This window comes from Schistocerca serialis, chromosome 1, assembly GCF_023864345.2.
Source record: "Schistocerca serialis cubense isolate TAMUIC-IGC-003099 chromosome 1, iqSchSeri2.2, whole genome shotgun sequence".
NCBI lineage: Eukaryota > Metazoa > Arthropoda > Insecta > Orthoptera > Acrididae > Schistocerca > Schistocerca serialis.
The window spans coordinates 834,187,069-834,201,429 of record NC_064638.1 but is presented as its reverse complement, the minus strand read 5'-3'; the positions used below and the strand labels follow the sequence as shown (position 1 = coordinate 834,201,429).

Sequence of the window (14,361 nt, the reverse complement as noted above, 5' to 3'; positions counted from 1 at the left end):
GACGAGCAAGGCATGCCAGAAGTCAGTTTGCATGTATTTTTATTATTTCCAGAACATTTGACTAGGTAGAGCGATTCGGACCTCACTTTCTATATAACCTTCATAGTCGTACGTAAATTTTGACAATATCAACTACATGTAAAATGATCAAAGGCGAATAAATCAGTTCTGTATTCTATGTGACAGTCCTTCGAACAATATTTACGTAATATATGATCATTTATATTTGTGCAATAAATGTGTTTTAGTGTACTTGCCAAGTAAATGAAAACATAACTTTGTCTACTTCAAAGATTATAGGTAACATAAAAAGTAAACAGACGGCCAGCAAATATTTAGGTAGGTTACACTCTGTAATCTCATAAGCACTTGAAAGAACATATAATTATTTGCATTTTAATATCTAACAGCTGATTTTCATTATCCTTTGTGACCTACACAACTGCTGACATTGCCCTAACGTAAATTTTTTATACATTGCAAAACATGCTAGAACAATATTGTTTCTGGTTGGTATCCACATGACAATATCGTTAAACTGATCTACCCATTCACCAATTCCAACTACAGTCTGATTAAAATTAATTGATATTTGATGTCTGTCATTTGTCATTACAGTGTTTCCACGTTGGCTGCTAGCTGCCACTCGATTATAAGCGACATACGGGGGTTACTTTACAAGTGCTGTTAAGGACCCTGTACGCATTCGATATTTATTGACAACACTGGTTTATCGTACCTTCAACAATCTGAAGTGACCCTCACACTATCAATAAGCTTGTCGATATTGTCAGATGGAAACGCGATTTTACGAAGTTAATATGTCGAACAGGAAAGGAAAGTGTGTGACAGAACCATTTTAGCTATAGCTGGTAGACAACAAGCAACATCGAAAAACAGGAAATCAGTCCGAAAACGTCTGTAAAAATGAGCGATCTGTCTTTTGTTAATTTACTGAAACAAAAGACGTCATGAAATACTCTCGTACGAATTCTGTGTCTTACGACAGTTTATTAACGTTGATGAGACATAAAATAGAGAAGCAAAATTCATTAATAGAGAGGCAATCACAGTCGATGAGAGTTAGATGTAAACCACAACCTCCTAATGTGCAATGTATCCGAGAAAACGTCAGTCAACAACTTGTGGCGGAACTATTCATTTCGTTCACGTCGATTAAAGCTAAACTTTGAAGCAAATTCAAGACAGGAATCAGCACTAAAAAGAAACTGCAATTTTTCGCTTTATTGGTTATTTGAAACTATCCTTGCACTGGCTTCAGGAGCTGACGTGTTGCAGATAATAGACGACACAGGCATGGCGTGTAGAAATAAAGTATAGGTGTTTTAAAAGTACGGATACTTTTTTCTGTACATATTTCCGTCGACTGCTAGCCGCAGGCAGCTTCGTTATCCGAAAGAGGATAGAAACCACTGATTTCAGAGGCACTGGAACTTACCAGAGTGGATGAACAACTGGAAGCAATAATAACCCCCATAACACTACCCTTGATGAGAACTTCGTTATTCCACACTTCATCAATTACTTGCTTCGTAAGCATCAAACAGCCATTCAGTCCATTTCGGTGACTTTTACCAGGTCCTGAATGGTCACAGTAACCTTTCTACTTTAGCGAGCAACATATCCTTGCACCTGCGCCGAAACAACTGCAATTTCGTTAAGTGCAGTGATAAGTTCAAAATGGCTCTTAGCACTATGGGACTTAACATCTGCGGTCATCAGTCTTCTAGAAGTTAGAACTACTTAAACCGAGCTAACCTAAGGACATCACACACATCCATGCCCGAGGCAGGATTCGAACCTGCGACTATAGCGGTCGCGCGGTTCCAGACTGAAGCGCCTAGATCTGCTCGGTCACAGCGACCGGCGGCAATCATAAGTGCTAGCTCAAAAATGGTTCAAATGGCTCTGAGCACTATGGGACTAAACTTCTGAGGTCATCAGTCCCCTAAAACTTACAAGGGACCTCCCCATCGCACCCACCTCAGATTTTGTTATAAGTTGGCACAGTGGATAGGCCTTGAAAAGTTGAACACAGATCAATCGAGAAAACAGGAAGAAGTTGTGTGGAACTATGAAAAAATAAGCAAAATATACAAACTGAGTAGTCCATGCGAAAGATATGCAACATCAAGGATTGTGTGAGTTCAAGAGCGCCGTGGTCCCGTAGTTAGCATGAGCAGCTGCGGAAAGAGAGGTCCTTGGTTCAAGTCTTCCCTCGAGTGAAGAGTTTACTGTCTTTATTTTCGCAAAGCTATGATCTGTCCGTTCGTTGATTGACGTCTCTGTTCACTGTGATAAGTTTAGTGTCTGTGTTTTGCGACCGCACCGCAAAACCGTGCGATTAGTAGACGAAAGGACGTGCCTCTCCATTGGGAACCGAAAACATTTGATCGCAAGGTCATAGGTCAACCGATTCCTCCACAGGAAAACACATCTGACATATTCTATACGACACTGGTGACGGCATGTGCGTCACATGACGGGAATATGTTGTCGACACACCAAACTTGTACACTTGGCGAATGGGTAAAAAGATTCTTCTACCTTGCTCGATTTAAGTTTTCTTGTGGATGTGATAATCACTCCCAAAAAAAAACTGCAACAAATGAATGCAACAGTTTCACAGTTTCCCCTGTGCTCTGTCAGAAAATAATTGTCTGAAAATAAAAAATTAAACTTTTCAGTCTACGGAAGACATGCACCAAGGACTTCTCGTTCGCAGGTGCTCACGCTAACCACGGGCCCACGGCGTTGCTAAGCTCACTCTCTCCTTGATGTTGCCTATCTTGCACATGGACTACTTAGTTTGTGTATTTTGCTTATTTTTTTCGTAGTTCCACACAACTTCTTCCTGTTTTCTCGATTGATCTGTGTTCAGTTTTTCGAGGTCTATCCACTGTGCCAACTTATAACCAAATCTGAGGCGGGTGCGATGGGGAGGTTCCCTTGTTAGAACTACTTAAACCTAACTAACCTAAGGACATCACACACATCCATGCCCCAGGCAGGATTCGAACCTGCGACCGTAGCATCGCGTGGTTTAAGACTGTAGCGCCTAGAACCGCTCGGCCACCATGGCCGGCCTAAGTGCTAGTGTTATGATTTTATATCCGTGTTCATAAGCTATCTCGTCGACAACGTAGCTGTGTTGTGAACTGTGGCTTATGAAGCGATACGAGTTCTAATAATTCTACTTTTTTCTGGGTATCATCTCCAATAACTTTGACTCGTCGTAACTACGGAATAAAGTCTTCCTTTCTAAAGAACGGTATTGGAGTCTTATCATTAAAAGAGAATGGTATGGAGCATTGTCAGGAATAATTGTTGATGGATTTCCTAAACTTGGTAACAATGTATTTTCGAATCAGTTTAAAAACTTTCATGATTCGTTTCCTCATTGAACTCTGACGTTTTCTTTGAGCTGAAAAGCAGTTGACACATGGGAGTAAAACTATGGCATAAACCAGCATGCAAAAGAATAAGTCTACCACCTTTGCCAGTGTGAAGTGCCATACCTTCTCCTCTATCGCCCCTCCAGCCTTTCGTAGCAGTATGTCATACTTTCACCCATGTTTCTATCCAAACAATGTCCTCGATATTAATGCCTTATGTTACACCCAAAAATGTGCATCGCCATGTGGCTATGTCTTCTCGTTCTGTCAACATTTTGCAGCCTGATATATTTTTGTATTTAAAACAGAGACTCTACAGAACGACGATTTGCTGCCTTCAGAAAGTTTGGCCTCGCGCACTGTGGTAGGAAGCTTTTAATGTTATGATTATAACTGTGTACCGGCATAAGACGCCATATGGCTTGCCATACGGTTTCTGAATACTTGTCCCCTTGCCCTGCATATGAAGACAAGAGTGCCCTGCTTCAGTTCTTTGTTTTCCAATCGATTCATTAACCTTAACCGCGGCGGTGGTCCTTGCGAATAATTTGGAAACCGTAAAGAGCGGTCCCTATTTTCCGCCTCCCTCTAAAGTATTCCTGCAGACGATTGTCCTTTAAACACTATTCCTGGCCCGTTGGAATACGCACTTTTCACAAACAGCACTAACCGAACAATTGAAGTAAAATGGCCATTTGTTGCAGCAGTTTCACAAAGGCGAACAGTTCGAGCACGATTCTGAGCGCTCTGACTGGAAGAAGGCAGCTTTAACGCGTGAAGTGTCAACTATCAAGTTATTTTAATCTACGGTGAGCCAAGCATGCAGTGTGGATGTATTATTAGCTTCTTCCCAGCACATTTTTCGTTTACTTCTTCAGAAAGTCGGAGAAACATGATTTTTTTATTCATCACAGTTCAAGAACCATTTATATAAAATTAGATATTTGCAGCAGAATATCAACATTTAATGAACATTTTTCTATTCTTTTGCTTAGTGAAGTATTTTCAGTACTGGTTAACTTTAGTTGCTAAGGCGTAAAGCTCTGATTATCATCCTAAATATGACAGTTCAACGAACGGTGACTCAGCAATGTTTTTAGCTAAACAGCAAGAGCCGTACAATTTGTTATTCCTCTGCTGTGTATGTTCGGCAATGAGAAAATTATGAAATGCTGTAACTACAGGGTTTGGCAAAGTGGATAAAAAAATTACTGAATTTGTTTATGACAGGTATTTTGTGGACTAAGGAAGCCAATGGGCTTTATTTTCTGTTAGTTAATATACACGAATATTTAAGCTTCGTTTATTATCTCTGGTCGCCGTTGCCAGGGTATACCTTTGCCGATGCAGTGTTATCCTTGATTGCTTGGTGTGAGGTAGTGTTGCCGGGTGTGGCGTTTCTTGTTTGAATTGTGTCTTAAGCCAATTTTATTCTAAAATGAGCCAAAAACATTTAAGCAGAGGTAAAATCAACGTAGTTTGCTATTTATTGTGTTGGAATTACTGTTTGTGCGTCCAAATACCAATAATTTTCTTTGTTTCAGGATCCAGACTGCCACCGTTTCCTAAAGGAAAATTGAGACTCTTTAGTATGAGATTTTGCCCGTATGCACAGAGAGTCCACTTGGTTTTAGATGCGAAAAGAATTCCGTATGTCTATTTTTCTAAAGCATGTACATTTTCCTAAATTCCTGTTTCTGCTGTGTATAGCGAATTTCATTTTTTTTTATTTTGCAGATACGACGTTGTTAATGTTGACTTGACGGAAAAGCCCGATTGGTTGTATGAGAAGAGCCCTTTTGGTAAAGTGCCGGCAATTGAACTTGAAAGTGGCGACACACTTTATGAAAGCTTAATAATTTGTGATTTCCTTGATGAGAAATACCCTAGCAGATCTCTGTATTCAAGAGACCCACTCAAAAAGGCGAAGGACAAGATAATGATCGATCATTTCAATAAGGTTTGTTTCCCATATGAAAATCTACTCAGTTGAATATAATATAAAAATATCTGTTATACCCTTCAAAATAGTTATCATTATTCCAATTCTTATATACGCAAAATTCGAGAAAAATTTACAGGGAATGCTGTTTACTGGTAGGTACTTATTGGCAGTTAAAACGAGGGGGAGTATTCTTTGGTAATATGTAATCGTTTATTAGTTCATCCTTGCAGTTGTGCGTGCCCCATAGTAAATTTATTGCTCGTGCTCAATATGTTTCAATCGTGATACCTAATGTTGATCTTTCAGACGAAAGCTGTGTAATATTTATGGGATACATGTAAGGCTGTTCCTGTGTATTGTTGAGTATGTATAATACATTGACTACCTTCCTGCGTGAATTCTTCAGAAAATCATCATTTGATCTCGAACATGATTCAACTGAAACTACTTCATGGTATTTTTGTGAGGAGAATGCACCCAGTTGTATCATAACTTCGGAATTTTGTGACGTGTTTATCATTCAATTAAAAGTGTAATTGTAAGGAATCAGATTAGACATGATGTTTGTGTTGATTGGTGCATTGAGAATAGTATGATCTTTTATAGTGATTCAATATATACAGAATAGGAAATATCAGTGTAATGATGTGGTGTGCCTGAACAAATTAAAAAGTGACTGCTAGTTATTACTTACTGCAGGTGCTGTGAAATGTAATATGAGCTTCATGTAACAACATGATGTACTGTGAATGTGCAATGCATTATTTTGTGAAAGTTCCATAAAACATTCATTACTAATTCATGTTCTTATTTGCAGGTCATTCAGTCAATGCTCAAAGTTTATTACCATACAGCTAATTCCAATCTCAATGAAGATCAGTTAGAAGAATTCTTTCAGGGGCTTGATTTATATGAACGGGAACTAGTTGAGAGAGGGAAACCATTTTTTGGAGGTTTGTGTTCATATGTTATTTCTTAACTTCTGTTGATGTTGTTTGTATTACATTGAAATGTTGCTGTTAGGGCTGTGAATAACCAACGACTTTATTATGATGATTAGAGTGTTTTCAATATGCACCAAAGTTAAGTGAGCGATTCTTTCTCCTCTTGAAATCTTGCTTGTGTTTGTCTTATACGTAATGTAGCCCAGGGTCTAGACTAGGTTGGGAGGTGACATTCATTTTGAGACTTTGTGAAGGTAACAAATATAAATATGAAATAAATGTAGTGGTAACAGTTTGTCTGTCACCCCATGTCAACGTGTTTGTAATATAACTAAGTGGCAAGGCATATTCAGAAAATGTGTATTGCATAATAGCCAGATCTTGTATCCCCCTTTCTTGCTGCATTTTATTCCGTATTTCTTAATGTTAGTCACTTTTTTAACTATGTAACTAGTGTCACATAATAAGAAACCTGAGCACAGAGTTGCTCCAGTCGAAATATAATCCACAATAGTGAATGGCCAGAGTGATTGTGGCTACACATATCTGCTTATTTCAAAGATCACATCATTAAGAGGCAATATACTAGATTACACTACCCAACACTTTAATAGATGATGATTGTTGATGATGTAGTTGGATGTGCTATGGAATAAAATAAGTGATCTGGTTAAGTCTCTCAACTTCCATTCAGGGATAGTGAGATCACAACCACCCAGATTTGTGTTTATGTAATTCACATAACAGGTGGTTAATTTGATGCCACAACTGAATTCCTTTCTCACTTTCTCATCACTCCATCTGAAATCTCTTTCCATAATTTAGTTCCAAAGAGTCAGATTTTCACCTTCCATCTTTGTGTATTCCTATACTTATGATTGAATATAACCTTTAGTAAGCTGGGGTGCGCAGAATATTTTTATCCAGGTATATCTCAAGCTGAAACTATTGTTATCTTCCACTCCCTGTTGCCTATGAAATTGTGATTTATTGGAGTTCTGCCTAGTCCACCTCCTCCACTCCTGCCATGAAGGAAAACTGAGTACATTTCCTTTGTATCAAATCATACATGAGCTTTTAATCTCAACTGGCAACTCCATGGGTTTTCTTGAAATTTGTGCTTATGCAGTTCTGATTTCTCTACCACCAGGCAGCCAACCTACGGATTGGTAGAAATGGGTACTTGTCGGGATACTTCAAGGCCAATAGTGTTTTCTACTTCTGACCATTGCCAATGTTTCAGATGTAACAAAACACTTAATGTGCAGCAAGATAGCAGCCATTACAGTAGGTAGTAAATTGCTTTTTTGTGTGTTTGGAATTGTTGGTCTACGGAGGTATTATGTTATGGAGTGAAGCAAGGAAGTTGACAATGTCACTGGTCGTTACTTTTACGAACCCATACAGTATAGGTAGCAGTAAATCTGACTGCTGAAAATAAATAAAGGAGTTCAGTGCACATTTAAGTGTCCATCGCGCGCGCTCGCACACACACACACACACACACACACACACACACACACACACACACACACACACACATTGTACCAGGTTTACATGAAATGTGCTGAGATCTTGTGTTATCCACACTTTGCCTTTGTGAGCAAGCAGGAAAATTTTGATTATTATGTATTTTTGAAGTACTCAAGCTTTGCAATGAACGTGACTACATCAAACAATGGCCTCTTCAGTACTTTTGTGGCAGTGTTTCCTTTTAATTTGTATAATGGATGTTTCAAACTTGACTTATATTATTTCGTGCAGGGACAATTGATAATGATTAGTTGTTGAAAAATGTCCAGTAAATAGCATAAAACAAGAAATTACTGGACATGTTCAAATAAATAAATATATATTATTATCTTCGATGCAGCCCCTTCAAACTACGTTTGTGTGATCTTGCTTCACACTTTGAGGTCGGTAGCATCCAACCTTTACCGTTCTGGGCAATTTTCGGAGATGTTCTTGGTTCACTGATTTAATTCCAGTATGCAGTAGAAAACAAAACATATGTTTTGTTGAGCAAAGGCTTTGTTGCTGGTTAAGAAAGATGCAGTTCTATGTTGTGATAGAGTGAAAAGGAGGGAGTTCTTCATGTGTTTGTGGAAACAGCAAATGGGTTGCAACAACCACCTTCATACAGGTTCTCCTTGTGCAGACAAGGAATGCAAGTGTATAAGAAGCACAAATAAATGAGGAGAATTGGAGTAATAATGATTGTCAATCCAAAGATTTTTCTTCGTCACTTGCCACTTTTTCACTCTGGAAATTTTTGTTGACGTGAAAAATTATGAGTTGCGCCATTTTTCGGAATCCGTGTTAAACTGTAGATCTCCCTATAACTGGCTGGGTAAATCAGTTCATAGATCAGAGAAAGGCAATGGCATACTACCTCTCAAAAGGACCATGCTTAGTAAAGCACTGTGGTGTTCTAAACAACCTTCAGACTGATGACAGCTTTACTGTAGCTAATACTCATTTTAACCCAGTTGCACTTTAATTCTATTAAGTGAGTGGAATGAGATTCAGATCCCTATTGGCTCATGCAAATTTTGGTTTTCCGTTGGCATATACCACAATAAGCTGTTTGTAAATGGTCACACGTGATTTCCTTCCCCATTCTTATCCAACTCAAATTTCTTCTGTCTGCAAAGATCTCATTGAAATTTCATATTTCTCTCTTTGCCTTCAGTGTCCTTACCCTGATGGCAATTCCTGCAGTTGTGAGCAACAGTTCTGTCCCAACAATAATATTCTTACATTGATTTTTATTATGCCGTTTTGCTACATTTCTGCGTTTCTCCTGTCTCTGCAAAACATTTTTCTAGGCAGTTCAGTGTGTGCAATTTGAGAGTACTTCAAGCTCCAAGGAGAAGCAAATCACTTGGTTTACTGAAAACAGTCAGAATGCCATGTGTTGTTTAGAGTTACTTGGGAGGATTTGGTTTAGTGTGGTTTTCTGCCCATTAATTGAAACAGTAAAAGTGAGTCAAGTTCTCCATTACAGCTCTGTAGCCCTCTTCCTGTTGGGAAGGTGGATTTTTATGGAGGCCATTTAGCTCACAAATTTCCACTGTTCGTTCACATCTGTAATAACTTTGTGTTTTTCATGTGGATGTAGCATTATGAGAGGTAAAAATTGGAGTTTTTTGGGTGATGCAATACTAAACTCCCAATGCTATGACATCTGAACCAGCAGTGAGCCATCTGGGCAATCCTGACTGATTTGACGGCATTACTGATAATCAGCAAGCAACAAGCAGTCCTGATATATTTGTGACAATTTATTCTTTAAAAGTACTTCAGTCTCTGTGAGAATGACTGACAAATCTAATATGTATTAGGGTAAGAGAAAAGAATTTCTGTGTTACATAGTTCAGACTTTTGTAAGATATAACTTTTTTCAGACGAATCATTAGGTTGTAATTGACTTTTTCATTTTTTAGTTTTTTTTTTCACTTTATCATATTCTGGTGAGCAGCTTTAAAATTTTGCATTATAACGTGTTATACTGAGATGGGTACATTAAGATACGGGACAAGTACTCTGGAAAAGTGGGTTTCAAATCCCTGTCCCATCTTTCAGATGTAGATTTCATGATTTTCCTAAACACTTTGAAGATGAATACTGAAATATTTCATTTGAGAAACGTATGTTTAAAATTTTTTTTTCCCTCATCCTGTGCTCAATCGGAACAACTTAAGGTTGTGGTACTCCTTTAGGTATTGACCTGAAATCATCAGGGTGCAGGACACCCCTGTTTTCAGCTTTTCTAATATGGTGGCCATGACTTCATGCATTATACTTACAAGCTGACATAAATCACACAAATATTTAAATGCAGAAATAACATGAAACTAATGGGACAATATGGGAATTAGGGGTTTTTGGATGATGAAGACAAACCAAATACACAACCACATTTATAATGAGAAGATAAACCAGAAAAAATACTCGCACAAAAATGAAAAAGGAGAAATCCTCGACATTCAACGAAACCTCAGAAAAGGTCCCTGAAAAACTGGAATTTTAACTTTCTGTTGGCTAGCTGAAATGAAGTCTGCAATACGAAAACACTAACTCACTCATATATCTAATATCAAGAACTAAATGTCACCAATGTAGGTCAAACTAAGTCAACAATACCTGCCAATCAAAATCTAAGATTATTACCTACATGTAACTGCACAACCCCAAAATTCGTAAAATGCTGTAATAATACCAATTTCAAAAGACTGACAATTATGCACACCAACATGCATACCCTACATACTACATATACTGATCCCTGGTCTGAGATGCAGCAGTTTTGTTCAGCCTCACACCTTCTCCATACACTTGATAATTCACATACTCAGATAGCTGTAGTAATTTGACACTGGTCAACATGTCATCTCCCATGTGGCACGCACAACCTATTCATGGACTTTGTCGTATCTGTAGCTAATAAAAAAATTAAACATAAAATTAAATCTCTAGCCCTTAACACAGAACTAATAATTCCGAACTTGAAAACAAATGTACAACTGCCCACATCAAAATAAGTCACTAACAAGTCTCAATGTGAGAGAGCACCATTGCACACTTCGACAAGTATTCTGATAACCAATCCATTTCAACTACATCCTCCCAACATGATGTCGCACAAGACAACGGAGATGTATGATACTGCAAACTTTGTTTAACCATAGTCTTGACAGGACCCCATGTATTCCTTATATTGTGTATTTCCTATTTTCTAATGTTTCTCTCTATCTAAGGTGACAGACCTGGAATGCTCGATTACATGATATGGCCTTGGTGTGAACGGTCAGATATGATGAAGGTTTTGGGTGGTGACCAATTTCTTCTACCCAGGGACAGGTTTAAGAGACTGGTGAGTAGCTTCATTATTTGAAATAGCTTCCCTATTTTGTGTTGCTAAAAGCTTTTATAACAATTCTGTTTCTACAAAATAATTCCAGATGGAATGGAGGAACCAGATGAAAGAAGATGAAGCTGTGAAGGAAAGTTACTTGGAACCGCAAGTACATGCAAAATACTTTCAGAGCCGTAAAGCTGGATATCCTGATTATGATATGCTTGTTAGCAATTGATGGAATATCGTATCAAATACAACAGGAACAAGATGTACTTGAAACACTAGAAATTTCTTTGGAATGTGTGCCTTCAGAGTGTTTGTAACTGATTGATATTAAGTTTTATTTTTATTTTCTTCATTATAGTACAAATGCATATTAAGCTCTTCCCACACTTTGGTGCAGGAAAATTTAATAATTTTTCTTGTTGTGATTAATTTGTTAGGAGGTCCAATTAATTTTCATGGTTTGTAAGAAACAATTTTGTTCAGAAATCTGTTATATCTGATGGAGGTGTATGTATGGTGCAATGAATGTTTTGTACGAAATATGGAGTTTAATATGATTTACTTTATTTTGTGGGCTTTCTGAAAGTCCATTATAGGAAGCAATCTCACACTTATGTTCATGGTGCTTGAATGTATATGGGTGCATTATGAAGTGTACAACGAGTCAATGATTGTATTATTTAGAATGGTCAGATTATTTATCATGTTGGCTATTGTGCCTAAAACTTGTATCTGCTTTAAAGTTCAATGCATTTAAAAAGACTGTAAGAATTATTCTAGAACCTCATTCCAAGCATATGTAAAATGACTGCATTATCTTATTATTTTTGCATTTTAATTCATAAAATTTTTCATTCGAGAGGAAATAGATATAAATGTTCATTTGTTAAAGAGAACTAGGTTATTGATGTTTATGTGATTGGTATTGGTTTAAAAATCTTTTGCTTTGTAAGAAGAGCATTTAACAGTCCATCAAGGGAATCCAAAAAAAGTGGATCCATAACACATAAGGAATGGTTCTACTTTTTGGTGATATTTTTGTAACTAAAGATCATTTATCCTATATATGGTGACATGTGCATTGCATGTTGTGATGTTTTTTGGTGAACTTTCTGTTTAAAAAACTTTTCTACATGTCTGCAGACTTTACTGGTATATAGTATTAAATTCTGGCTTCACTGGTTTGCTCTTTCTATATACAGGGAGTTTAAGTGGCAACTTCTGTTATGCTGCATTTCATCTGGATCAACATTATTTATATTTAACAGTAAAACTGTTGTTGTGATTGCTTGTGTTGCACAAAAAATTACTCTGTGTTAATTGTAGTAATATAACATTCACCATTTTAGAAACTTTTTTATGTTTGAGGTGAAAGGAAGACCATAATAGTGTTCACATATTTACTTACGATTGATCTAACTGATTAAACTACACCTTATTTTAGTATGTAATATGTTTCTATCATGGCATTATAACCTTGTTTGTGCCCACTAATTGTTTAGTCTGCTTAATTAGAGCGTTTGTCAATTTGGCTAACTATCGATAGTAACACAATTCTTACTGTAAGTGTTCACAGGTGTGCTGCTTTAACACTGGTGCTTAGATTGTGATGTAGTATTCCTGTATCCACTGCATTATGTGCTTGCTGTGATAGTAATTTCACAAGAAGTGTATGTGCCTGGAAACTATATGGTGCTTTGAACTTTTTTCCTTATTAATAAATTTCTTTGTTAAACAGTTGTAATGTTCTATGCAAATTTTCTCTTACTGAGATTCTGCACACTGCTGTTGCAACTGCATCTGAGGAACACCAAAATACTTCCTATGATGTAATGTATTTACAGACTAATATTTAATTAAAGGTTTTTGTAATTATTAAAAAACGAAAATTGTGTGTTTTTTTTTTTTTTTTTTTCTATGTCTACTGTGAACCCAAGTTTAAAATTCAGTTATTGTTTTACCTTTCACTTTGTAACATACAGTATTCTTACAATACTCTTCTCCCTTAAATGTTTTGTTTACAAAATTAATTCTGTAAATCGTGACACGAGTTCTGTACGTCTTCATCTTTCATATTCAGTCAAATATTGGTGTCCATCTGCCATTGAAACTAAAAGGTATAATTAAAAACAGGTTCAGCATTTCCTACAACAGAGGAACATTTTTATCTGTAGTCTAATCATATTATGTATTTTGATTTACAGTTTATAAACCACTTTTATAAGGCAGAAAAGTGACTCACAAGATTGTAAGGTGAGAAGGTAATGTAACAGATAAAATCCAGATACTGCGATTATCTTTATTTTGGGGAAAAAATATCTTTGGTCTCCACTTGGACTCTAGTTCAACTTGGACTCGAGTTGATGGAGTGTTTTTCCTCAGTGCCATTCAACAGACATATTTACCTAATCCTCACAGAATATTAGTGTATTTATGTGACTGGAGTGAAGACTTCTCTAGCAGACCAAGTTTAGTGTGGTTGCAATGGGGACACAACAGAAGTAGGAGGGGTGCCTCAACAGGGTGGTGAGGACTAGCACATGGAATAAAAAACTGACACACAAAGTGATATGATGAATGAAACTTAAAGCATGTAAACGTGGGGGAAATGTTGGATTATGTTACTGCTGATTTACTGTTATGAACATGCTGTAGGAGTGGTATGTGTAACATAAAGACTTAATATAAAATTTAGGTAGGTACATCCAATGAAGACAAAAAATTTGATGTTTTCTGCCACATACATCTTGCATAAAGTTCACTAATTTTTTGATAATTTAATTTACATGGGTAGAGTTTCCCAGCATAATCTGCAGTGAGAAGAGAGAGGGTGAATTGATATTGGCGTACTATGTTATGCACCATACACAAGATCAAGTACAGATGTTGGTTAATTGGAAATTTAGGTGGACTGGGCATCCTCATGTCCATTTGTAAGCAAGCTGGCATGTTTCATTCGGCAGCCATTTTTCCTCATCCAGTTACTGTATGTTACTTTATTTCACTTTGAATTGCCTTTTATTGTATTCAACACATTTGATTTGCCTTCTAGATATTCGGTAAGTCCAAGGGTTGCAACAGAAGGCAGTGAATGGACGACTCGCAAAATTCCTGGGGCTGTGTTGTGAACCATTTCCGAACGTACTATTTCACGTTCTTACCCAAGATAAATGGTTTGCCTCTCAGGGC

The 14,361-nt window shown here is 37.1% G+C and overlaps 1 protein-coding gene across 1 annotated transcript; it reads left to right on the top strand.

Annotated features, from left to right (window-relative positions):
- The first annotated feature begins 4,747 nt into the window (after nt 1-4,747).
- LOC126484860 (pyrimidodiazepine synthase-like) lies at nt 4,748-13,061 on the top strand. Its single transcript, XM_050108458.1, has 6 exons — nt 4,748-4,879; nt 4,961-5,066; nt 5,154-5,376; nt 6,179-6,314; nt 11,066-11,181; nt 11,270-13,061. Exons 1-6 carry the CDS (start codon nt 4,855-4,857, stop codon nt 11,399-11,401), a joined length of 738 nt encoding a protein of 245 aa, XP_049964415.1. The 5' UTR covers nt 4,748-4,854; the 3' UTR covers nt 11,402-13,061.
- The last annotated feature ends 1,300 nt before the right edge of the window (nt 13,062-14,361 follow it).

Excerpts from the sequence above, each read along its gene's own strand:
- LOC126484860 (XM_050108458.1), top strand. The coding sequence starts at position 4,855 with ATGAGCCAAAAACATTTAAGCAGAG. Across the intron at positions 5,067-5,153 it reads TTAGATGCGAAAAGAATTCC|ATACGACGTTGTTAATGTTG; the intron begins GTATGTCTATTT and ends TTTATTTTGCAG. Across the intron at positions 6,315-11,065 it reads AGGGAAACCATTTTTTGGAG|GTGACAGACCTGGAATGCTC; the intron begins GTTTGTGTTCAT and ends TCTCTATCTAAG.